At 32.5% G+C, this 25,530-nt stretch overlaps 1 protein-coding gene across 7 annotated transcripts; it reads right to left on the reverse strand.

The window, feature by feature from the left end:
• Window positions 1–308: 308 nt before the first annotated feature.
• Window positions 309–24,670, reverse strand: LOC125061841 (ubinuclein-1). 7 transcript variants are annotated; one of them, XM_047667466.1, is made up of 17 exons: window positions 24,411–24,670; window positions 22,866–22,967; window positions 22,209–22,316; window positions 20,907–21,038; window positions 19,590–19,724; window positions 18,971–19,055; window positions 18,247–18,343; window positions 17,361–17,495; window positions 16,089–16,219; window positions 15,122–15,344; window positions 13,459–13,539; window positions 11,949–12,167; window positions 10,284–10,881; window positions 8,405–8,462; window positions 6,943–7,006; window positions 1,682–1,726; window positions 309–1,046 (listed from the first exon to the last, which is right to left on the reverse strand). In XM_047667466.1, the coding sequence occupies exons 1-16, from the start codon at window positions 24,567–24,569 to the stop codon at window positions 1,693–1,695; spliced, it is 2,361 nt and encodes a 786-aa protein (XP_047523422.1). In that variant the 5' UTR covers window positions 24,570–24,670; the 3' UTR covers window positions 309–1,046; window positions 1,682–1,692. The 7 variants fall into 7 exon arrangements, with proteins under 7 accessions (XP_047523422.1, XP_047523421.1, XP_047523426.1 ...); XM_047667465.1 differs by having other exon boundaries at window positions 1,682–1,731; XM_047667470.1 differs by lacking the exon at window positions 24,411–24,670 and adding an exon at window positions 23,898–24,002 and having other exon boundaries at window positions 1,682–1,731.
• Between the last annotated feature and the right edge of the window lie 860 nt (window positions 24,671–25,530).

Here is a 25,530-nt window from a genome sequence, read left to right on the forward strand (position 1 = left end):
AACTAAACCTTTAATCTTATTCAAACTTTGTAACTGTTTATATTTTTTAATGAAAATTAAAAACTTTATATATTTTACCTTTATTTAATTTTAATTCAATAAGCATTGGTATCGGTATCGGTATCGACGATATTTCTAAAAGAGTATCGGCATCGGTATCGTATCGGCATAAAGGCGTATTGATGCATCCCTACTTGTGATCAATAAAACAAAACAAAAAATATTTTTTATGAATGGCAACCACATTTCTATAGGCAGTCTTTATTGACAATCATGACTGTCCTATAGGATATACCTGCACATATATGATACAGATCAAGCTAAAACCAGATTTTATATTATTTAGTTTTGTCATTGATTTAAGTTTTCCAACGTGCATAGATAAATCTGATAAAAAAGTTATAATACTTCAAATTAGTGGCGAAAATAATTTTATTAACAATCTTAAAATAAAAGCAACTTGTTTCAATAGAATATCAATTTCGGTTTTTTGGTCCTTCAAGCCGGAAACCAATGTACTGATGGATCTTTAATACTTCAGTGTCTATACAGCATCCAGAAAGGTGTCTACAATATTTGACCCATGTATTTTTGACCAAGGAGATAAAATATTTAAAAAAAAGCACTAAAATGAAATCATCTTCATAATTTCTTCGATATAGGAACTTAATTATATATTTTCGCCAAATCTTACATTCAATTACATAAAATATATTTAAAATGAAAAGACTAGTAAGACTTTATTCTTAAAGGTCTTTAGAGACAGCAACATCTGAGCAGAGCAATTCAACATTTTTTTTACAAAGATTATTAGTGGAATCAAACAGACACTAAATAGAAATCGACAGGGGTTTGGGAAAAGCACTTGTAACGTCGTGTTATTCTTCTGAAAACCATTGAAAATTTGGGCAAATAATCCTTGGTTTGACACAAGTTATATATTTCATTGTCATTGAAAAAAAGTGTATGTGTTCCTGAAATCTTACGCGAGCAGTTCACGAATTATACATAATTAAGACTATATGTTATATCCTCACGTAGTCAACCTGTAAAAAAAATAAATAATAGTTTAAAAGGTGTTAAAACATACAAGTGGAAATTTTTGCAATAATCATTGAATAAATCAAACGCGTTTACGGTAACGATTTGACAGTTATATGTCATTTGTGACAGTTGACTTTTAACTCCGATATTCCTTTCGATTAACTTTAGTAAAATTTAAACAAGTTTAAAGTATTACGTAACCAAACTAATTTGAAGAGGAAAAATTATTTACGATATACGAAAAAAGGCATATATTTTTTAGATGAGCTGATAAGTAAACTAATATTCAAACAGAATCACGCGTAACTGACCATGAACCGAATTAGCCAAGTTCAAGGTAACTAAAGCTAAATTTATAAACACATGTTCAGTCAGTTATTTTCTCTTATAAATACATTTTTTATTTACTATAAATACAGATTAGTCATATATTACAGTATTATTTAAAAAAATATACTGTTTACTTATCTCACTTGTCAATTGTCAAAGTGACAATTTACCGAAATTCAGTTTTAAATTCATTGCATGATAAAATTAAAACCTATTTATCATGGCAAATTGTGTTTTAAATTTTACAAGTTTGAAATTCGACCACAGGCCCAAAAGACTTATCCTCGTCGAGAAAAAAAAAACTTACCATTAACAGTGTTACATCCATCTATTTCTTTGAAAGAAGTTCGTTCTGCGCTGGAACAAATTACATTTCTATAGAAACCCATCGCAGTACAGACGTTAGTTATAAATACGTTTAAGCCAACTCAAAAAAATCCAAAAATTATATGGATGAACATGAAATGAAATTCATAGAGTATAGAAAGTACTGAATACAACACAAATGGTACTCAGAATTGTTGATTACTTAAGCCAATTAATAGCTACGCTATAGTTAATAGGAGCTAAACATTTTTTTTATCGACCCTTAACAAAAAATATTATTCCTCAAAATATTTTGGATCAGTTCTTAAAATTTAAAACATTAGCGCATTAAATCAACAACTCCGAGTAACTAAATCCGGTTCCAATAAACAAAAACCAGTCGTAATTTTTATATCTCTGAACATCTAGATTGGTTTTAAAGCAATTAGTCAAAGCTATATAGTAAACATTATTTTATACATTGACTTTTTAACGTTACACGATTTCTTCTGTCTCACCCACAAAACGGGTATGTACATATGTATTGTATACATATATGTATGGAAGAGCTGGCAACCCTGACCCATGTATTTCTTTACTTAAAAGGGTTCCCAAATCTTACATATACTGAATTGTTGTCAAATGAATAAACACATTTTTTTATATATATAAGCGAAAGCATTTGTGCTAATTTTGTTTTGTTATAAAGCCGGCTCCACACTCGCGAGGCGAGTCGATGCCCTCGCCACGATAGTAGCCATCCACACTCTCGGTTTATTTAGTTGCTCGCTACGTTTACAAGATGTACGTGATTGGAGTGACTGCTATATGCATTGCCTATAGGCTATGTTCAGATGGCAAAAACTTGACGCGCGTTTTAAAATCGCGCGACTAGACATTGTGGTATTTTCATACAACTGTTCACAGAGAAAAAGTCTCTAGACGCAGGTGATCGCGCGTTGACGCGCGCTTTGATATTAATGTAATGTCCGTTTGCTGTTCAGTTGAGGGCGCGCTTTCATCGCGATCGCATGTCATTTTGTTAATTTTCGTAATTATATTTTGTTCTCGCATTTAAAATGAGTGAAATTGAAGATATTGACATCGACTTACTCGATGAAGTAGAAAAAAGGCCAGCAAGTTGAAATATAGCAAATTTGTATAAAAAATATAATATAATTTGTATTTTTTTTTTTCAAAATTGGATGAACCCAATGTGTACGTTTTCTTTTTCTATATTTTTCTTTATAATATAACCACAAAATAATAGCCTCTTCCACGTCCATTTTCTACGTTCTACCGAACTAGACTGACGAGTACTCTCACAACGCGCGTTAGCGCTCATCATCTGAACGCTCTTCAAATTTGATACATTTGAACATAGCCTTATATCGCAAATATAAATTGAAAAAATCCCACCATGTTGGTATAAATATAATTGAAAGGTTTTCTTTTTAGTTTTTTGTCTCTCTCAAAGTCACCATTAATATTTTTTTTCAGTTTTTAACTTTTATTAAATTTTTTGATAAATCGATCCCACTTTTGGATTCCAATTAATAGAATTCAATAGCCATACACAATTCGTAAAACCAGTCCGTCATAAGAAAACGCGCGCGTCCGAGAGTGTGGTTGATGCTCTTGCCTCGCAACCCGTCCTATGACGCGCTCCAATAACCGACAAAAAGCGTAGCCGCACCGAGGCGAGGGGACCCGAGCGTAACGGCCACACTCGCGCTCGCGTCCCCTTATGTCTCCTCGTAGAGTGTGGATTTGTTTAACATTATAATTAGACGAATCACAATCAAACAGAACACGGCCCAGGTCATTTAAGACAGGCCTGAAGATAACGAAATAAAATTCTTGAGATATACAGTGTACACTCTTTATAACGAATTTCAAGGGACCGATCATTTTTGTTCGTTATAGAGAGAGACAAGAAAATATAACAAATTTAATCAATTACAATAATTTACATATATATAATAGATAGGTGACGATGGTGCGTTTAGTAACTGAGGCCAAAATTTCCTACGGGCAATGTAATCTACGAATAATGGCACACGTGTTAATGTATTAATTATATCAAAGGCGAGACGGCTTTTTATGACTTCGGGTGTCTTTCTTAGGAATTTAGGCACATCAAAAGTTAGTTTTGTAACTGATTATAAAAACAATTACACTTAAGTATGTTGTTTATGTCTAAATGGTCCTCCATAGGACAATCATAAAGCCTGGACAAAATCAAATTGGTTGCTGATTTTTTGCTTTAACATATTTATAAAATTATAATGACATTTGTAGCATTATTTGTATAATTATTTTATTATTTCACACAGTTTTATTGTGTTTTTTATTATTTTTATTACTCTTTAATGTAAATATTCTACGGTTTCGATATTTGTAAATATGTGAGGAACATGTAACTAACTTTTTTAGTATAGTAGTTTATTCTAAGAGTACATTGTCTTACATAATTATTTAACAAATGTAAACAAAATATTGTAAACCTATTTTAAACGAGTAAGTGGGGAGTTTCTTGCCCATTCTTCTCCACACGAAACTACCTTTTGGAAGGGGCAACAAGAATCTTCTTTGTATTTTGTTTGACATTCAAAAGTGCCATTTTAGGAGGTCTTATTGAAATAAATGATTTGACTTTGACTTTGAAATATGAAAATATTTTTTCGTTATAGAGAATAGCTTTTACGTTATAAAGATTGAATTAAGGTATAGGTTTTGTGTTAATCCAAACAAATGTAACAATTTTTTTTACGTTATAGAGAGTGTTTCTTTATAACGAATGAAGTTATAAAGAGTTTACACTGTAGTAATAATTGAATGTCATTGAACGACTTTTCGAATACGTTTATTCGGTATTATGTCACCCGTATGTCAAATCCAATACGTTTTTGACATTCGGGAGTGTATAAATTTAGGAAACTGATTAGTGTTTTATGCGTGAAAATTACTTGTAAGCAATGATAAAATTCAGAGGTGTCGAGAGCAATATTTTCTTTAATAGCATATGAATCTGTTAAGATTTTGTTTATGGATGTTTTCTAATATAAAATAGACAATATTGTTTCATTATTGCTACAAATTCATTCAGGTAAAATAATGTTCAGCATTCTAAGACCTTCCTCCTAAAGGCTACCACTGACGATACGTCCATTTAGTAGACTTCCTTTTGGATGCACTCCAAATGGAAATTTATCGAGATACGGTACCATTCACAATACTTCCATTTGGATGCATGGCGTCACTTCGAACTTTGCAATCGTACGGAACGGAAATAAATAATACTATGGATTACAATACTTTACTGGTGGCAGCAGTTGTGTGTATTTTATTAAAAAGACAAAAAAAACCTAAGAGAAGGTGGATGAAGGATTGGTTGAAATAAAGAAATACTTTTTAAGGGAGCGTTCAAGTATTACGTCACGCAATTTTTGGAGATTATTGTTATTAATCCCCCACCCCGCATCGTAACGTTTTACGAAACTATCCCCCCTCCCCAAATTCGTTACGTAATACTTGAACGCTACCTAAATCAGAGCTGAAGTTGGACAACGATAATTTTATATTAAATAATTGCAATAGCATACACGGACTCTTCCAAAATATAACTCCAAAAACAGGAAATGTTGCGAAAACGAGCACGCACGTCCGAAAGTTACCAGATCTTATGTCAAAGCCCTAACTTCACAAATACACCTTGGGGGTATGGCAAATTATTAACAAAAAGTAAAAAAACACTACACTAACAATAGAAACCAATTACTCTCATCATTTTTCCCTAACGCGCCAAAAGAAGTATAACTTCAAAAAGCTAAAATGTTGACAATAGCTAACTTCATGGTGTCGGTTTTTTGTGACGGTGTGCGCGTGCATCGTAAAAATTTACTCTCATCATTTTTCCCTAACGCGCCAACATTATACTTCTAACTTCAAAAGTCTTATAAATTCCAACCTAAAGTTCTGGTAACCACTGAAAGCAAAAATCGTTGCAGAAAATCATCTTTAGCAGTTACTATGACTCCTATATATCAAAAGCCTTTGGTTGATGGACAAAAAAGGGTTTTAGAGGTAAGTTAATTTATCAATCCGGCTCGAAGGACCACAAAATTTATAGTTTCTCGATCATCGGCCTCGAGCTCTTGAGGGGTAACTTCGACGATAGGTAATCGCAAGGGTTTCAAAACTAAGAAAGCTTGAGTGATAAGGTACAGCATGTACCTCGTACAATGGTGTACACCAAGGAGCAATAGCTGAGCCACTCTCTCTCTTTCTTTCCAAGGGACTGCTAAACTTTTATTTATGTTTTCAACTTCCGTCGTGGAATATTTTATTTTGTAAAACTGTAAGCTGGAACAATACTTCCGGCAGCATCAAGAACCGAGTGTATACAGTAAACCCCCGGTAGACCCGGACCGCGTTATAGAAAATCGCGTTGTAAGAGTATTCTCGTAAAACCTTTTTGAACAATTAAGTAAATAGGAACACGAATTCAATAAAGTTTTTTAAATTTCACAGTACACGCTTGAGAAGTCTTCGTGTTATATGGGTACCGCGTTATAAGGAGTTTACTGTATTACCTACGTCTCTTAAAACATATTCAAGAAATTAGGCTGATTAATGATTAATAGCGATTGTCCGTCACCATTTTATTACTCCGTATACAAAATCTTAACATGTGCAACCATATCCGTACGTGGAATTACATTAGGTCTCGTCCGCCTAACCACTTAGGTTCTATTCGTCAAATATAAATACGATTTTGGGAATTTCTTCTTTGTCATAGGGAGCGTTCAAGTATTACGTCACGCAATTTTAGGAGATTATTGCCCCCCCCCCCCCCGTGTAACGCGCCGTAACGTTTTTCTGTACCCAATACCACCACCGAGTGACTCTTTATACCTAAAAGTTACCATTTTGTGGTGTAAAGTACTGGAAAGTCAAAAATAATATTAACAATAACGCGTAATTCAATCCCCGCCCCGCATCGTAACGTTTTCCAAAAGGACCCCCCCCCCCCCCTTTCCAAAACTCGTTACGTAATACTTGAACGCTCCCATATCCATTATCATTTTATAGCAGTATTAAATAAAAACAGTTAAATTTGTGTTTAATATAAACCAGTTTTTCCGGGTCGTTAAAATTTAATATGTATCCCGCAAGCTAAGCATTTGTCGCAGTACGAGCAGTCGATAAATAGCCAAGTGGTTAGGCGACAGAGACCGCGTGTGCTCAAGCGAAACTTACAATTTATTTTTATTTTCCGAATCGAACACAGTCCCGTTGAATTGCTTGGAAGACTCGTTCTTGGCTGAATCACATATTACATAGTTATATAAATTACACATAGTGGTGGTGCGGGGCAAAAAGTACCTTATTTTTTTTAATTATCCAAAATCAATTATTTTTATATATTTAAGGTTAAAACGCTACTGTATGTTACAAAATATTTTATCAAGACAATGATAATACAAAAAAACCTTTTTTAGAATCTCTTCTAAAAAGAACTTCCATTGAAAAACATTGTTCTATACGATACTAATATTGCTATTAAATTTGGTTTGTGGTAATTTAATGCAAATTATAAAAATATTTTTTGGATTGGAATATCGCTTATAAATACTAATGAGACCTACTTATAAAATAATGATAATCGATCAAGCCGTTTCAGAGTAATAATCAAGTATTTAAAAATCAACAAAATTAATTCCATCTCTTTTCAACACACACGGGGAGAGAGATACAAGTAGTTTAGTTAAGAGCAATGAGAATGTTCACATATTTTTTATTAAAGTCCTTCAGAAAATCCAAATGTTATATATACATTGTTTTTTATTCCCGAAATAAATCTTCAAGTCAAATACACCATATTAATTCTCAATGATATTAAACAGAGAATACTATTGAGATAAATAAATTATACTACAGTAGAACCTCTATAAGTCGAACATCAAGGGAGATGCCAAAAAAATCGAGTTATAGAGTTTTCAACTTATGGAGGATTTCGACTTAGGCGGATTTTGATTCGACATAAAGAGTTTGAGGTTTATTCTTATAAATTGAAAACCTGACACAAAGCAAGCAAACACGTGTTTCCATGAGTCATAAATTTATTATTGTATACTCCTAAAATGTTTTCTAAGAAACAATAGTGTACTCACATTGTCGGCAAGTTCTTAAAGTCGGTAACTTATTTTTGTTCGAACAATAGAGATAATAAATTCCAAATGATCAAGTTGTAAAGGTTGTAAAATAAAACGTTCCTATGTTCGAGATACAGAGGTCAAATTTAATTTTTCGAGTTATAGAGTGAAAATATGTACCAAAATGGCTTGGAGGGACTCGGTGATTATTTCGATTAACAGAGGGTCAAGATTTCAAGTAATGGAGGTTTTGGTGTTTTAAGGGAAGGGAACAAAACGTTTTTTCGAGATTTGGAGGTTTTTGACTTATCGAGGTTCGACTTAACGAGGTTCTACTGTATTTACATATTTATATACGGGATATAGATATATATGTACATAAATAATCCAGTTAGCCTAATTTTTGGAAGACAAACACTTCTTTGGATTTTTTGAACTCGGTTAAAATGAACAAAAGTTAATTCACAATTAAAATTAATATAAGCAATTTTTAATTCTGTAAAAATTTATTTCAGTTATTTTAGAATTTAAAATGATATTTTTTTTAATACTTTAATTCAACTCACCATTTGTTATCACACCACCAAAGGAATTGAAGTTTACCGTTTTCTGTTCTTGTGAATTCTGAAAATTATTATTAAAATAATTAAAATTTGTTTATAAAAAAAATATTCATAAATTGTAAATATGTAAAGTCTTGAATGTTAATAACTTTTTGTTAAACATTTTATAAATGGATTAAATCATTGTTAACAAAAAAAATAAAATTGAAAGGCCGGCAACGCACTTGCGAGCCTTCTGGTATTGTGAGTGTACATGGGCGGCGGTATCACTTAACATCAGGTGAGCCTCCTGCCGTTTGCCTCCTATTACATAAAAAAAAAACTGTTAAATTAACATTAACTTCACGAGGGGGGCCTCAAAGCCTAGCGGTCTTATTAAGCAGCAGCAAGGAGAGGGGTACCGGGTTCGATTCCCGCTTCGAGGGCAAGTTTTAATTTAATTTAAACTTGTTCTCGGCCTTTGGGAGGATTGTGCGGTACCGGGCGAGTGCCTTAACCGTACATGGAGGACATGGTCGAATTTCTAAGGCAAAAAGCACGATTTATAAAAATCTCATACTTGACGCTGGCTAATGCACAAACCGTGCCAGAGCCATAAGAAAAAAAACTTCACGAGAGAAACATTTGTCCAGAAAATTATGATTGCCTTCATATAGAAAAATCAGTCGCACAGTCTTGGCAGCCCAATATCATTAATTTTGACCCTTTACTATCAGTAAAGTACAAATGAAGTACCTCTACAACTGATCAGCTTTCTGACACATAGTATTTTATGCCAAGGCAGATCCTCACAGTTTCCCTTATCAGCAATAGTTAATTGCAAACATTATTAAAAAAATCGATTGGCACACAGGTGAATGGAACACCCAACCATAAGGTTGGGGTTGCAAAAGCCACTAGGCCACTACTTTTTTTAAATGTACTGATAACCCAAATTGAGCATAACAAATCTGAACATTTATTAACGGACCAGTCGGTGGATAAGTTTAGTATAAAAATGTAATTTACGTCTGGAAAAATCATGTTAAATGTCTGACAGAAATATTAGTTATAAACTACCCCCCCACTTAATAATTTCACACAATTAAAGAAACTTTAATATTCTTACTGATTCTTTATAGGCAAATAGACTTTTGTGACTAAAGTCAAATTGGTAGACATGCTGGTTTCTCAAGAACACCCTCCGTAGGACTTGCACAAGAAAATACATTTGTGAAATGGTTCCAAAGACTATCTCTATCTATTTAGATTTCATGTTGATTAAAAAGGAATTCAGAATATCAGTTAGATGTATGTGATTGAAATTGGGTAATATGCTTCCGAGTATGTGTGCTAAAATATGTTATAAGAATACGACTTGAATATTTTAACTTAAGAAACATCCCAATTTTATTTTAAATATTAGCTAGGTTAAAAAGGTGGACAGGTTGGTTAATACAACAAGTCGGTTTAATTTTTTATATTATTTCTATCAATGTGTAACACTAACAGTTGCTCTACTATATTAACACTAAAATCTACATATTGGTCGCTCTAGAATGATAACCTCGTATGTCCAAAGAACCAAACATAACAGGAAACTAAAAATGTTTCATTTCGTCAATGTTCATTAAAATATTATAATGTGAATTTGTCCATAGTTTTGGATGGTAAAAAGGACTTATTTATTAATATCATAAATGATTTTACCACTTAAATGACAAAAGAGTAAGAATTAAAAAATAAATGTTTTTTTTGACATACGAGGTTGTCATTCTACAGTGACGATATGTCAAGTACATTATTAAATATACAAGTATTGAGAGTCGAATACCTACGGATTGAACAAGAGGTTGTAACCCCATCAATTATAATCAGTAAAAGAACCATCAAACAAAATTACCTCCATCTCCTGCAAATCCTTCATGAGCAGCTCGAACTCTTGCTTGGTAAACTCCACACCTTTCACTTTATCCGAAGGCACTTTGTCACTTTCACTTACACTACACTTCTCTTCCGTCACTTTGTCCTCGATCACTTCTATATCACTACTGCTGTCGTCCCGGGCCTCGGCCAGGGGATCCACGTCGGAGACGATCAGCACCTCTTTCTTCTTCTTCTCCGGCGGTCTCTTGTCCGGCTTCGCAAAGTTCACGGGTATCAGAATCGGATGCGGGATGAATTTCTCCAACGTCTTCATGCTCTCTATTTGCTTCTGGGTGACCTCGTCTTTCTTCACCATGTCGTTGAGGGCGGCGGGAGACTTCACACGGATGAGGCCCTCTTTCTTCTTCACGGAGACTTCCTTTTTGTCATTGGCTTGAACTGCCTTCCTGTCTTTCTCCGGTTTCTCTATCGGTTTGATGGTGGTGGTGGTGGTGGTGACGGTGAGAGAGCTGGGGAACTGAATGGGTTCACTGAGCATTTGCACGGGTTGGGGTTGAGACGTTGAACCGAAGGCCTGACGTTTTAGGTCTGTCGCTTTGATGTCTTTGTTGAGGCTGAAATGGAGATTTTATTTATAGAGGAGCATTCAAGTATTACGTAACGAATTTGAGGGGGGGGGGTGTGTCTTTTTGTAAAACATTACGATATTACGATGCGGGGCGGGGATTGAATTACGCGTTATTGTTAATATAGTACTGAAAAACGTTACGGCGAGTTACATGGGGGGGGGGGGGCAAAAATCTCCAAAAATTGCGTTACGTAATACTTGAACGCTCCCTAATAATAATATTTAAAGGAGTAACAAAAAAAACAGCAGTGTTGGCCTAGCGGTTTCAGCGTGCGACTCTCATCTCTGATGTCGGTTCGATCCCCGGCTGGGCACTAATGGACATTCTATGTGCGCATTTAACATTCGTTCGAACGGTGAAGGAAACCACCATCTCAGCTTAGACCTCGTGTGTCAGGAGAAATGATCATGTAACAGATACAGAAATTTGAGTCCCATACCTAAAAAGTTGTAGTGACCATTTATTTTATTTTTTAAAGAAAATAAACATTGTTGTTTACATATATAATATTAAAAAAAATTGTATCTTATTGAAGTTATACTTCTTGAGGCGCGTTATGAAAAATTGATGAGAGTGAAATTTTACGATGCGCGCGCACCTGTGTCACAAAATAAACAGCCGCCTCTGTTCACTGTGTGTTTATACATATTTATCCACATGCTTTGAGTTTCTACATTTAAAACACGTGTTTTAATTTTGTTTTCGTTATGCAAGTGCGAATTTTATATGTGCGTCTGAATTATAATCATAAGTGATTTAAATTGAATATTTAAATCAATACTAATTAATATTAGAAAATAATAATAAATATTTGTTTAATTTTTAAATGTAAACTGAACTTTATTGACTATAATGACTCCTTTTTCAGTCTTTGATTATATAATTGTAATTAATTATTTGCATGCAATCAAAAACTATTTTTAATAATGTCTAATCTGTCGTTTTTAATAACTTCTTACGCGCTTTTTTTCATTTACTTTTAATAAGAAATTAAGTAGCTTCCAATATAATATTCATTATTATTTACAAGTTTAAATCAAGTAAAAACTCACTCGGCCTGCCGTAACAAAGTGGGCATCCTGACGAATCCCGCCGGGAAGAGGGGCAGAGCTCGTTTGGCCAGGAGCGAGGCCGCGTCCGCCGGGCTGCCCGCGAGTTGGCCCAGCTTCGCCAGCAGAGCCCTGCTCAAGGGGCACCAGGGGAAGCGGCGCTTGGGCAGACGCTTGTCCACGTGGGGCATGCCGTCGACCGACGCTATTTGGAGCTTTTTTCTGAAAACAGTTAAATAATAATAATAAGCATTTTTGTTTTCTGTTTTACAATAGTTGGTAGTTGCTATATTTATAGAAACCAAAAATATTAATTTTTGTTAAAAGGTTACCTCAGGAGATTATTGGAAACCCCCCCCCCCACTCCCATGTAACTCGCCGTAACGTTTTTCAGAACCCAAGTATAACTGTACCCAAGTCTATAGGTTGGTTATCGAAAGCTGGCGGGTTCACAGTACTCACACTAATGCAATTTCACATACAGTATGTTTCAAAATATGATTTTTTTGCCATGCTATACATTTCAGTCCACTCTGGTTTTAGTAAGGTTGGGTGGGTTGTAAATAAATAAAAATGTGTCAAATACATATAAATATTATGTGCATACGAGGGTGGATCCAAAAGTTCTAAGCCCGACCAAGAACGTGAAAGAGTAGTTCGTGTAAATAATTTTTAATTTTTCGTCATAAGCTCCATCTAGCTCAACACACTTCACTTTTACTTCACTAACTATTCTTTCAATACTCCTCTTAGAAACCCCAGTCGCATCTGATGTCAAATGAAATATAACATTTTTTCATTAAACTGTTTTTATTAAGATGCTTAAAATAATTAAAAACATTGTGCACCATTTCACGAGATTGCCCTGGTAATGTTTGAAAAAAGATCAACATGTATTAAATAATAATAATATAAAACAGTAAAGATCAACATAAACAGTAGCAAAAGAAAAACAATAACTGTCTCTTTTATACTCATAAGCTTGACCGAGCGCGAGAGAGACGGACAGTCTTTTCGTGATGTATTTGTGATTGTATTTCAGTTTGACATCACGTCTCGCGCTTATTCACAGACACTACACAAGCACAAAGTGTAAATGTGTTGAAGCCGCCAGCTTTAGATAACATACCTATAGTAAAACGTTTCGTGACCACATAATAGTAACTAAAGAGTGACTCTTTAGTTACTATTATGTGGTGTAAGTAGGAAATAATATTAAGAATAACGCGTAATTCAATCCCCGCCCCGCATCGTAACGTTTTACAAAAGGAAACCCCCCCCCCCCCAAATTCGTTACGTAATACTTGAATGCTCCCTTATAATTGCACACCCTCATACTTAATAGACTTCTTCAAATAGGTGCTAAAAAATTGTATTTAAATAGTGCTTTTATTAATTTATTTTGTAGTGTTTACCGATACATCTTCCCTCCAGAAATATGTATATCTCAAAAACTACTGAGCCGATTTCAATGAAATTTGGATTTTACCGAAAAAAAAAAAATAGAAAATACCTTTCTTCCTGTACGCGTTCACATTCCGCGTTATACGTGGCTATCATGTCCGGTTTCCTTTCATCTATGAGCGCTTTTAATCTGAAATTTAATACATTAACTTAATTATTACATTACAGGGTGATCTACTTAATAAAATAATACCCTAATTATATTATCAACCATCTGATATCATCACTGATTTTAGGGTCACGTGGACTTTAACTCAAATGTTCTAATGAAACAAAAAAATTAAAAATATAGTGACGGGCGGGAAATAAATATGTTTTTTTATTAGTAAAACGTTAATTGATTAAATTATTAATAGTATAAGATCCCGCTATACAACGACCTTCACCGAGATGCTTATTTAATTAAATTTATTTTATATTTAATTTAATATGTCAATAAATATAATCCATATGGGTTGCCTAGAAAATTTCAGTCCAGAGTATGTTTAATTAATATTTAAAAAAAAATATTTTTTTTATAATTTGCATGTAGTAAATTTTTTGAACTTTTTTCAATCAATATTTTTAGTCAGGGTAGTATTATATATTTATCACTACAACCTTCTTTTATACTAAAGATGTATATATACTTTAGTGTCACATAAAAAATATACACATAAATAATTAATTGATTAAAAACAACCTAACGTTTGCATATTCTATGGGCTTCATACTTTCGATTGGTATAGAATTTATCTAATAATCATACCGGTGAAATGTTAAAAAATTTTTTTTTTTTAATTAATTAAAAATACTCTGGACTGAAATTTGCTAGGCAACCCATATGGATTATATTTATTGACATATTAAATTAAATATAAAATAAATTTAATTAAATAAGCATCTCGGTGAAGGTCGTTGTATAGCGGGATCTTAGACCATAACATTTATATAATCATTATCATATCAATATCGTTTAATAAGATTTTATTCAATAACTTTTTTAATATTTTCTGTTATATTTTTTTTAAATATCAAAATGATTACAGCGATAATAGTGTGATTATTAGGATCAGAAAACATGTCTGCAGAGAGAAAGCTTTAGATTTATCTTATGCTAATACTACAAATTAAAAAAGTATTAGCTAGATTCCAGCTAATACTTTTTTAATTTGTGTACTCTTCTAGCTGCTAAATGAAAGCAAAAATGTAACTTCATCTTTTAATTAATTATTTAACCGAACTCCTCTTAAACGGCTGGACCGATTTGAATGAATTTATTTGTATGCGTTTGGTTGGCGCACAAATCAGCCCGGCAGATGGCGCTGCGGTCGGTACTTTAATACTTTGTTTAATCTTAATATATATATTTCTTGTGTGCGTGTGTATGTGACTGAACTGCTCCTAAACGACTGGACCAATTTTGATGAAATTTTTTGTGTGTCTTCAAGGGGATCTGGGAATGGTTTAGATTCACAAATCAGCCCGCCAGATGTTAAGGGTAGTCCACCCCTAAATTTTTATTTTTATTTTTTAGACAAAATTTTTAATTTCTATTTTTTATGATACAGCATTAAAAAATACATACAACCCCTAACTTTCACCCCTCTACGATCAACCCCTATTTTTTATTATAAATGATATACATGGCGAAACGACGTTTGCCGGATCAGCTATAACCTATAATTTTTGAAAATATGACACAATAATAAATTAATAAAGTTCAATTTCACCTGCGCAAGGTCTCCACAATTTCGGCCTCCTTCTCATCAGGCGAGAGTCGGCTGAAGTCCTCCGTAAGGGTCCTGTCTTCCGCTTTTCTCTTCACGGGAACGCTGACTCTGGAGACGGTCACTGGGGCTGGAGCTGGGGCTTGAGTCGGAGCTGGAGTTGGAGCTGGGGTCGGGGCTGGAGTTGTAATCGGCTGGGCTGGACTGGATTGGCTCTGGTTGGAAGCTGGAATTTCGAAAAACGTGGTATTAATACTTATTATTTTACCTACCTACCTTACCTTTGGTAGGTATTATTAAATATTTCTGTAACTATTTGTTGAAATGTCAAATAAATCTATTAAATCAGAGTATAGGTTTATTTTGGAAAAAACTATGATCAAACATCAGACACTGACACACACACAGTCAATAAATATTGATGAATCACAAAAAATCTAGATTTTATATCAATGTGCTCATATATTGACCGTCTGACACATTGTTAACGATTTGACTAATTTAAAAAAATAATTTATTTAGTTATACAGTGAACACTCTTTACAACGTCTTTCGTTATAACGAATATATAATTATATACGTAAATCGCGGAAAAATATTTTAATAGTTGTTTAGCTATGAGACATTATTATTTATAACATATACAGTGCCAACTCTTTATAACGAAAAACTCTCTATAACGTAAATATGAGTTAATTTTTTTTGAATTAACACAAACCCTAACATTAATAGTTCCCTCTCTATAACGAATAAAAATGCATCTCATTCTTATAAATTCGTTATAAAGAGTTTAACTGTATTTCAAATAAAAACAAGTAACATAAATTATTAGGTTCCTTCCAGGCAACCCTGATGAACCTTTAAAATATCTTAGAAGGTCTTATGGAATCTTTGCAAGCAATTATGACGCCTGGAACCTCATATTTGAATATTATTTATCACTCATAATGCGTAATAGGCCAAAGCTCACCGTGGGCGGAAAGCTTCCTCGTCCGCTGCAAGAGAGCTGCCCGTGAGCAGCCGAGCAGCCCTCCAGCCGCGCTCCACGCCTCGCGGCGAACGCGGCTGGAGGCTCCGCTCTTGTTCAGGCTCTGCTCCAGTCTGAGGACATATTAAAAAAAAATAGATTTAAAAATTTAAAAAAAATATTTAAATATTTAAAAAAATATGTATTCTAAATTTACATTTAATCGCCAACATTTGCTTCACAAGAAAATTATAAGAAAATGTATTCATTGCACCAAGTCCCATATTGAAACTGTTATAAAGAAACTAGCTGACCGGGCAAACGTCGTTTCGCCATGTATATCATTTATAATAAAAAATAGGGGTTGATCGTAGAGGGGTGAAAATTAAGGGTTGTATGTATTTTTAGTGGCACATTATAAAAAATAAAAAATCCTCCAAAAATAAAATGTTAGGGGTGGACAACCCTTATCACTTAGGGGATTGTAAGATAGATAGTAGCTGATTCTCAGACCTACTGAATATGCACACAAAATTTCATGAGAATCGGTCAAGCCGTTTCGGAGGAGTATGGTAACTAACATTGTGACACGAGAATTTTATATATAAGATATATGGCATTCCCCAAGTACCTAGCGACTAACCATACTATTTATTTCGGGAATCGAACCCTGTAGTAAGTAATTATAATTTCTTATGTAGAGCAAGTTATACCTTGAATTTATTCTCTTATTCACAATAAGGAAGTTATATTGTAGGTACAGATTTTATTATTGAGTCTCTCGTGAATATTTATTATTTTTACTTTAATTTCCTTTAATATATAATTTCTCTATATATTCTTTAAATATCATTTTTGAAGTTATTCTTCTTTAGGCGCGTTATGAAAAATTGATTAGAGTGAAATTTTACGATGCGCGCGCGCCGTGACACAAAATTAACAGAACGAAGTTGCCCACGGAAGATGCTAGGGTATTGGACATAATTTAAAAACAACATTCGAATAATAATAGAATTTATGTTACACTTAATGTAAGAAATAATATATATTTATTTAATTTTTCAAATGTAAACTGAACTTTATTGACTGTAATGACTCCTTTTCCAGTCTTTTATTATTTAATTGTAATTAATTATTTGCATGCAATCAAAAACTATTTTTAATAATGCCAAAGAAGTATAACTTCTTATGCGCGTACATAAGTACACGCACCCTTTTTTTCAAATACTATCTCTTTATATTTATTACATATATCTAATATACTAATCCACTCACTTCAATATACACTGATCAGTCTTGCTCTTCAGATCCTTCCCGGGATTATCTTTCTCTCGACTCACCAACTGAACCTTCTCCAACGCATCACTCACAATTTGTGGCAATTTCACTTCGAATTTCGCTTCTGTTTCTCTGAAAAAAACAAACATTTGTTTTTTGAGGTTGTGCGTTTAAACCCCAGCTTTTCACCAATTTCATGCATTTCACCAATAGATTTAAGAGGATGATATATATATATATAAAAAATAGTATTGTTTTTTAAATGCTTTTTTTTTTTTAATGACTCTGGCATGATTTGTGCATTAGCCAGCGTCAAGTATAGGATTTTTTATAATTCGTGCTTGTCTTTAGAAATTCGACCGTGTCCTCCATGTACGGTTTAAGCATTCGCCGGGTACCGCACAACCCTTCCAAAGGCCGAGAACAAATTTAAATTAAATTAAAACTTGCCCTCGAACCGGGAATCGAACCCGGTACCCCTCACCTAGCTGCCACTTAATAAGACCGCTAGGCTATGAGGCCCCCTTTAAATGCTTTTCCATTTTTTTAGTCATATTAATGATAATTTAAGTGAAATATTTAAATTAATTTTAATTTGATAATGTAAAGATAAGATAATATAATTGACTATGATAATGAATCATAATGTAATATAATATATAACTACTATGTAAAATTCTACATTTAATTATGTATAACAACTGTGTGGCAGAATGCGAAATTTTGATTGTACCATTTCTGCAAATAAAATAATATACATACATACTTACAAAAAAAATTGAAATTATAATCAAATATAATAATAAGGAATTTTTGTCGTTGCACTAATACATAATATTTAAAAAAATATACATTAATATGACAAAGCAAAAAAAATGAATACCTGGAGCTATCCGAAGTGATGAGATTTTCAGAACTCGGTGCTGGCTTCGAAGTCAACGAGTCAGATTGTGATGTACTTGAACCTTCGGGACATGCCTCTGTTAAGAAAGGTAACATTAAATTAAGTTTATACCGACTCCAAATACCTATCAACATTATATACCTAAGTATTTTCTATTACATAGGGGACATGAAGAAATAGAAAAACTAAACTACTAAACATATTTTATTGATTGAATATTTCCTATTAAATTTAAAAAATCATCTGGATATACCTTAGTTTACAATAAAGTTGTGGACAAACATACATTCACTTAGGGAACGTATATGCTTACTCAAATAACACAAATGAATAGTCCAGATACTGGAAAAACTGATTATTTTCTTCAATATTAAAAAATAAACAATAATCTAATATATAAAATTCTTGTGTCACAATGTTCGTTCCCATACTCCTCTGAAACGGCTCGACCGTTACTTATGAAATTTTTTATGCATTATCAGTAAGTCTGAGAATCGGCTACTATCTATCTTTAAACCCCCTAAGTGATAAGGGGTGTCCACCCAAAAAAAAAAATTGAATAAAAAAATTTATACAAAAATACATACAACCCCTAAATTTCACCCCTCTACGAGCAACTCCTATTTTTTATTGAACGATTAGATTAGAACTAATTTTTATTGATATTTGCCGGGTCAGCTAGTATAATATAAAAGAATTTTACCATCTGAAGTCTGTTTCCCCGAAGTGGGTGCTGTTGTGTCTGACGGACTGGCACTTGATTTCTTCTTTTCATTCTTTTTTACTTTCTGTAATGTAGAAATTAAATGCTCTATTAGTGGGTATTTTTGTATTAGCAAAACCAATGAATCTTAAGTGAGAAGGTGAAAAATATTTTTTAAAATAATAACAGAAAATTCTACACGAAATAAATTAATTAAACTCGAACATAAATTATAAATAAATATATAATTTATTGAAATGTCAAAAAAGTATACAAAAATAAAATTTCTTTCGGTTTTTGAAAAGCAGAAAAAAATAAAATTTATGACAAAAAAAATTTATTTAAAAAAAAATTGTCTTGATTGCTTTTCTTTCCACTGGAAGGTTATGTGGTACAAGAAAATACATTACATATAAACAACAATAACTCAGTAATATGTAGAAGAAAATTGTGAGATGATATATTACTCATAGACTATCTCTAGACTCATATTCTAGAATAAATATTGCAGTAAATTTTAATTCTTTTTAGAAAAGAGTTTATTAATGTCTTGACAAAGGAGTTGGTATGACATGACTGACTTGATGACTTTGTCTTGCAAAGTTACATAAGAACTTACTTTCTTCCGGTGTTCGGTCTTGTGTGAGTCTGTGTTTCCATTTGGAACCGTCTTATTTTCTTTCACATCTTGACTATCCGAGTTTGTTGAACTATCTGACGATTCCTCCTCACTACTGCTTGAAGATAGTCGCCTCTGCAATTGTTTTATATATTTATTAAAAATTTATATATAAAATAAATCAAAATAAAATATATTTATTATGGAACATAAGATACAAGTATCACTTATTCCACGTCATTAAATTTGAATTTGTAGGCATCCCTACTCATCGGCAAAGAAGGCAGAGGGTGTAGGCCGAGAGAAAAAGCCGGCGTAAAAAACTCTCGGTACTCTTTTAAAATAACAAATCATCAAACAACACTTATTTTAAAACAAATATCGCAAATTAATTAGAAGTAGCCTGTCTAGCACTAGTCCCAGGCCCTTTTATCAACTAGATAATCGTTGACTTTATAGTAAGCCTTTTTACACAGCTTTTCTTTAATACATTTCTAAAAAAGATTTTCTTTAATATCTTTCCCTTTTCCCAAAAAAGAATTACTAACTTTAGATAGTCTAGTACGGGGAAATTGCAGCCTGCGTTTGTTCCGAGTATTAACATTATGCGTTTGTTCTATTCTAGTAAACTCATCACTATTTTTGTATACATACACAATACTTTCATAAATATATTGCGAGAGAAAGGTAAGTATATTAATTTACTTGAATTTATCTTAAAGATATTCCCTACATTTTAATTTATAGATTGCACGAATATATATATAATATATTAGAATCACATTGCATTAATGAAACAAATAAATTCAAATATTTCCTAATAGTAATCCATTAGAACACAAAATTATCTTTATCTAACAATAATATATAAAAGAAAATCTTGCTATGCAAAGTGTGGACCAGGCCGCTAGAGTCTGGCTAATGAAAGAAGATAATTGTATTATTTGAAAACTTTCGGATGGCAACACCGAATGTCATTGAATTTCTTAGGTTCGTATGATTTATTGTCTTGATACTTCATGCAATTACTCATTATTATTTATATTATATATTTTGTCCAAATAGTTCTGATTTTGATTATTCCGAATAAAGTTGTGTTTTATAATAAATATAGTTTTAATTTTAAGTATCAATAGTAAAAGGCTAAGTATTTAATTTCATAGAAATACAGTCACTATCAACGTAAAAATAATAAAATAAAATCAAGTATCAAGTAAGTTTAATCCACAAAATATATCGAACTTTTAGGGATACCATACAGATTTTTTTTTAATTTGCCGCCCTTTTTCATTACCCTCTAGTAAATAATAAACATACCTTATTCCGTCTGACATCACCATCAGAGTTTGGGGTTTGATTCTCTGGGACAGTTTTGAACTCCAACGACCCACTGTTTATGTAAAATCCTCCATACAGTGTGTCGCATTCTGGTGGAATCATCTCGTCATACTGAAATTTAGAATATCTAATTACAATAGTGTAGAAACTTTGTTCTTAGTTTTTTGATAATAATTTTAAAAACTTCATAGCCTCAGGAATTTCTATACAACAATTACACTGCTTATATACTTAATTACATGCTTGAAAACGTAGTGGGCCATTTTATTTATATGACAAGTTAGTATTGTGTTAGCTTTTAATATTTATTTAATTAAATTCTAAACATATTTATGAAACAGTCTTTTGCTACAAGTGTATGCAACAATTACTCATTTGACTCGTTCGGTTATTTACGAATTGACTCAAATAACTGCCCGAAGTGGGAAGGTCGAATCGGAGTGGGGACTAGATGATAAAAGAGGTTGTAACACATGCGCACAGGCAATTCCTTTGTTTAATTTCCTACCCTAAGAACTAGATCAACTAGCCGTTACAATTGTATGTCTGGGGAACACATTGAGTACTAGATATCTGCCCTATGACTACTGAGCTATGGGGACTTCTGAAAAATCAACAGACAAACAAAAACTACAGATCTCACTTATGATATACTAGTAGACTCGGCCAAGCATTGCTGTGGCTAAGATTTTTGTTATATTACATAGTAGTAAACTATTCAAGAGAAAAGGCAGGAGAACACCAATCCACCATGCTTTTTTGGTGGTTATGCCATTAAGTTATAGCTTATGTGAAACGTTGGTAATTATTTTGATAAGTATCAATACGAATAAAGAGCCTTTTCTAGCGGTGGTATTTTAATAAAAAAAATAAAATAAAAGGACGCTTATTGTGACGTGTGTCTATAAAAGATAGAGACATGCTGTCGTGACATTTTTTATAGATAGTGATGTGTCCTGAAAAATTGTTATACATCATTTTGTTCTATCATTAATAGTTTTCGCAGCGCACACGATTGAAGGAAGTTTTTTGTTTATTTTTTGACACCTTGGGCTAGATTATTCAAGTTTTAGTAAGCATCCCTAATTTTTTTGAAAATGAAACATAGCCTATGTCACTCGGGAATAGTGTAGCTTGCCAATTTTTTAAATCGGTAGTAGCCTATTCATTTCAATCAAACAAAAAATCTAACTCCGCTTTATAATATTAGTATAGACACGTAATTAAGTTTAAATACACAAGTTATTGATAACAAAAATAAAAAAATGATAAGACACTTACTCCATGTGTGTTATCAATGAAGGAATCATTCTCATCATAACCTGCGCCAATGTCGGCAAACTCTTCATATTTTGATCTGCCCTTTCTTCCATATGTGCTTTTTCCACCCTAAAAAGTAAGTTATCCAGTCTACAATGTATACAAATGACCAATGTTAAGTCAAAAATTACTTAATTTAAGATAAACTATATACACTAAACAATAAATTATTATCATAACAAACTTTAGAATTTTAATATATGGGTAATGTCTATTAACCACAGCAACACATTTTAAATACCTAAAATAAATAATCTTACAATTAATCACAATTAATGATACAATTTAAAAATTATAATTGCCAGAATACTGTATTTAAACAGCCTTTACGATACAGCATGTGTATCGATAGCATATGTAACATATGCAAACTTCAGATGAATTGGACATAATATTATCATAAAGAAAAATTATGCAACTGTTTATTAACATAATCAGTACAAAGCATAGAATAAAAAAATATTGGCATATTTGTTTATTTAAAACTTTGGAAGTCAGTTCAGTTTTATAGATTTAGACTACTATAAAACACAGTACAAAGTTGTAGTACCAGTCTTACTTTAATTATTAAAAAAATCCCATTTTTTTAAATATATAAAACATTTTTCAGCAACTTACATATTTCTGTTCAAATTTCCTCGCCACTCTTTCCACATCGTCATCATTATCTGAGAATGGGTCCAGCCCAGCAGTTTTTCCATTTTCTATTCTTTTCTTTTTCTGTAAAAAAATGCATAGTAAACAAATTTCAAGGTCATATTTTAAGTAATTAAATTAAAATCAACTACGAAAAATGAAACACGGAAAAGCAAATTGTTAAACTCGTCATGAATCAGCTATACTATATATTATGTGTATGTTATAATTACTATGTCTCAAAGCTAAACTATTTAAATAATTTTCCGCGATTTACCTAAAACAGTAAAATTACTTTTGAAATTTTAAATACACTATAAAAGATTTCATAACGACAGTATTGTTGTTATCGTTTTGGTAATCATAATATTAAATTAATTCATTCATTATTAAGCATAACAACAGTTTGATCATGATAACGTCATTGCTCTATTACAATCTTAGACAATGGGCTGAACACAAATCAAAACTATAATCTATTCGTAAGCGCTCTATTTACAATCGGAACAAAAAATAACCTTAACGCGTTCACAAAGACAGATGTAAATATATGTACATAATATACCTGAATACTAAATATAACACACACAGGCGCAAAACGGGCCGTATCACATAACCTAACTGTTATTTACCCCAATCGATTGACAAAAACAGAGCTTGAGACGAGCGAGATTGCAAAACGCGAAAATACTATACATAAATAGATCTATACCAACCTGCAAGTTTTGCAAACTCGTGCCAACATTACAAATCTCGCAGTACATAAGCTATCATGTACACAATATACGTATACATAAACTTCACGATAATAATAAAAAAAATCCAAAGGACAAATTCTTTTAATTCTTGCATATTATCAAATTACCGAATGTAAATACATCGTACGTCACTCAACAAACGATATCTTACATTTTATATGTATTATTTCAAATCGCATATAATTACGGTAATTACTCTATCATGATACCCGTTTCCTATTAATATCGAAAATAAAATATTAGAAAGTAACCTTACCCATGCATTTGCCGGAAATAACACTGCAATAGGCGGGTTAACTTAGGTCATACGAATAGACTACTTTCGCTGCAGTTCCTGTCACAATAAGCCACGACTGTCATTCCCAAACATGCAAATTGCTTTTATTATCATTGTATTTAAATAACAATAATTATATTAGAAGAAAACAACGATAAAGTTGAAACCAATTGGATCAAAACATTGCCCTCGCAAGTTGATGTCCTAGGTTGACAACGTTCATCAAAGATTGTTGCAAACATGGCGACCGATATCTGGGCTTTTTCTACAGCTCGTGAACGCAAAATCATGTAACAAACCTAATACGAAACCCATGTAACGTAAGCAAAAATTATTCTAAGGCAAATTTACACTTCGGATTGCGGACCTGTCTCTAGCCGCCAAACACCTTATTTACACCGGTTTTAGCTCTCCACAAGCTTCCTTATGTTACAAAGAGCTGAAAAACCAGTATGGTTGCGTAAAATACTATGATTTTCTGTGATAACTTACTGCTGTTGCTATGACTAGTTCCTTGTAATTCAGCTCAGGATATTTACTTTCGTTGCTTTCGTCCAGATTTATAGCTAATCTCACTGTTTTATTCACATTATTCTTTACACTTTTTGGAGCACCCACTGTTATAATAGTAGCACGTTTAGGGTCCGACATTTTCCAACAAATTCACGCTTAAAATGATTTTTTTCAAAGCATGACACGGCCTGCATTTTCAAACTGTGTACCACATTGCCACCATGTTGGAATACATTGTTTGGGTTGTGAGCGCCACGGCGAAACTAAGTAACTTCGTTACAATTTCGAGTCATGGTCACAAGATGGCATTCATTTTATCCTTGGATATCTCTAGATGGCACAAGCATAGAATATTACTTATGGAAGTTATAAATATTCTTATATGTAACAATTAAGTAAATGAGTGTAGTAATTTTAATGAATATATTTTTCTGACTAAAGTTTTTAATCTTGATCAGAAATCTCGTATTTTCATATATATCATATGCCTTTTACAAACTTTTGTAGAAGTACATAATTTATGCACAAGATGTCGCTATCTTCAGATTTTATCACATGATATTTCAGAATCATACTGTTTTATCGACGAACGGAAAGGCTCTTAATACGTTTGTTTTGTAATTTGACGTTTTAATTGAACTTTAGCGCCAAATGCGAATGCGAATTATTTATGTTATAATTATTATATTATACAATACGTCATCCAAATGCTAATCCCAAGATAAGCAAATAAGTGATAAGTTTAGTTTTAAATTCGTGAATTAATCAACATTTCAAATAGATTAAATATTTTAAAAGCAGTTAAAGTTATGAATTAAAAAGTCAATTCAAATTTAAAGGCGTATAGGCACTTTATAAACGCTACTATCAGCAGAGTGGGCCTTAAGTAGATTTTTTCGGAAGTGTTGATGACTTGGACATTATGAAACCAAGATTCCTATTAAGATTAGGTGCATTAGTCAACTGAGGAGCTCTTACAACCCACTTCATATTTTAGTGTCATTGCTTAAAAGAAAATTGTATTTCTCGCTAATAAATTAATAGGAATAAGTCTTCTAAATGTAGTTCTGTAAATCTTTACTAAACACAAGGGTTTTGT

This window comes from Pieris napi, chromosome 24, assembly GCF_905475465.1.
Source record: "Pieris napi chromosome 24, ilPieNapi1.2, whole genome shotgun sequence".
Taxonomy (NCBI): Eukaryota; Metazoa; Arthropoda; class Insecta; order Lepidoptera; family Pieridae; genus Pieris; species Pieris napi.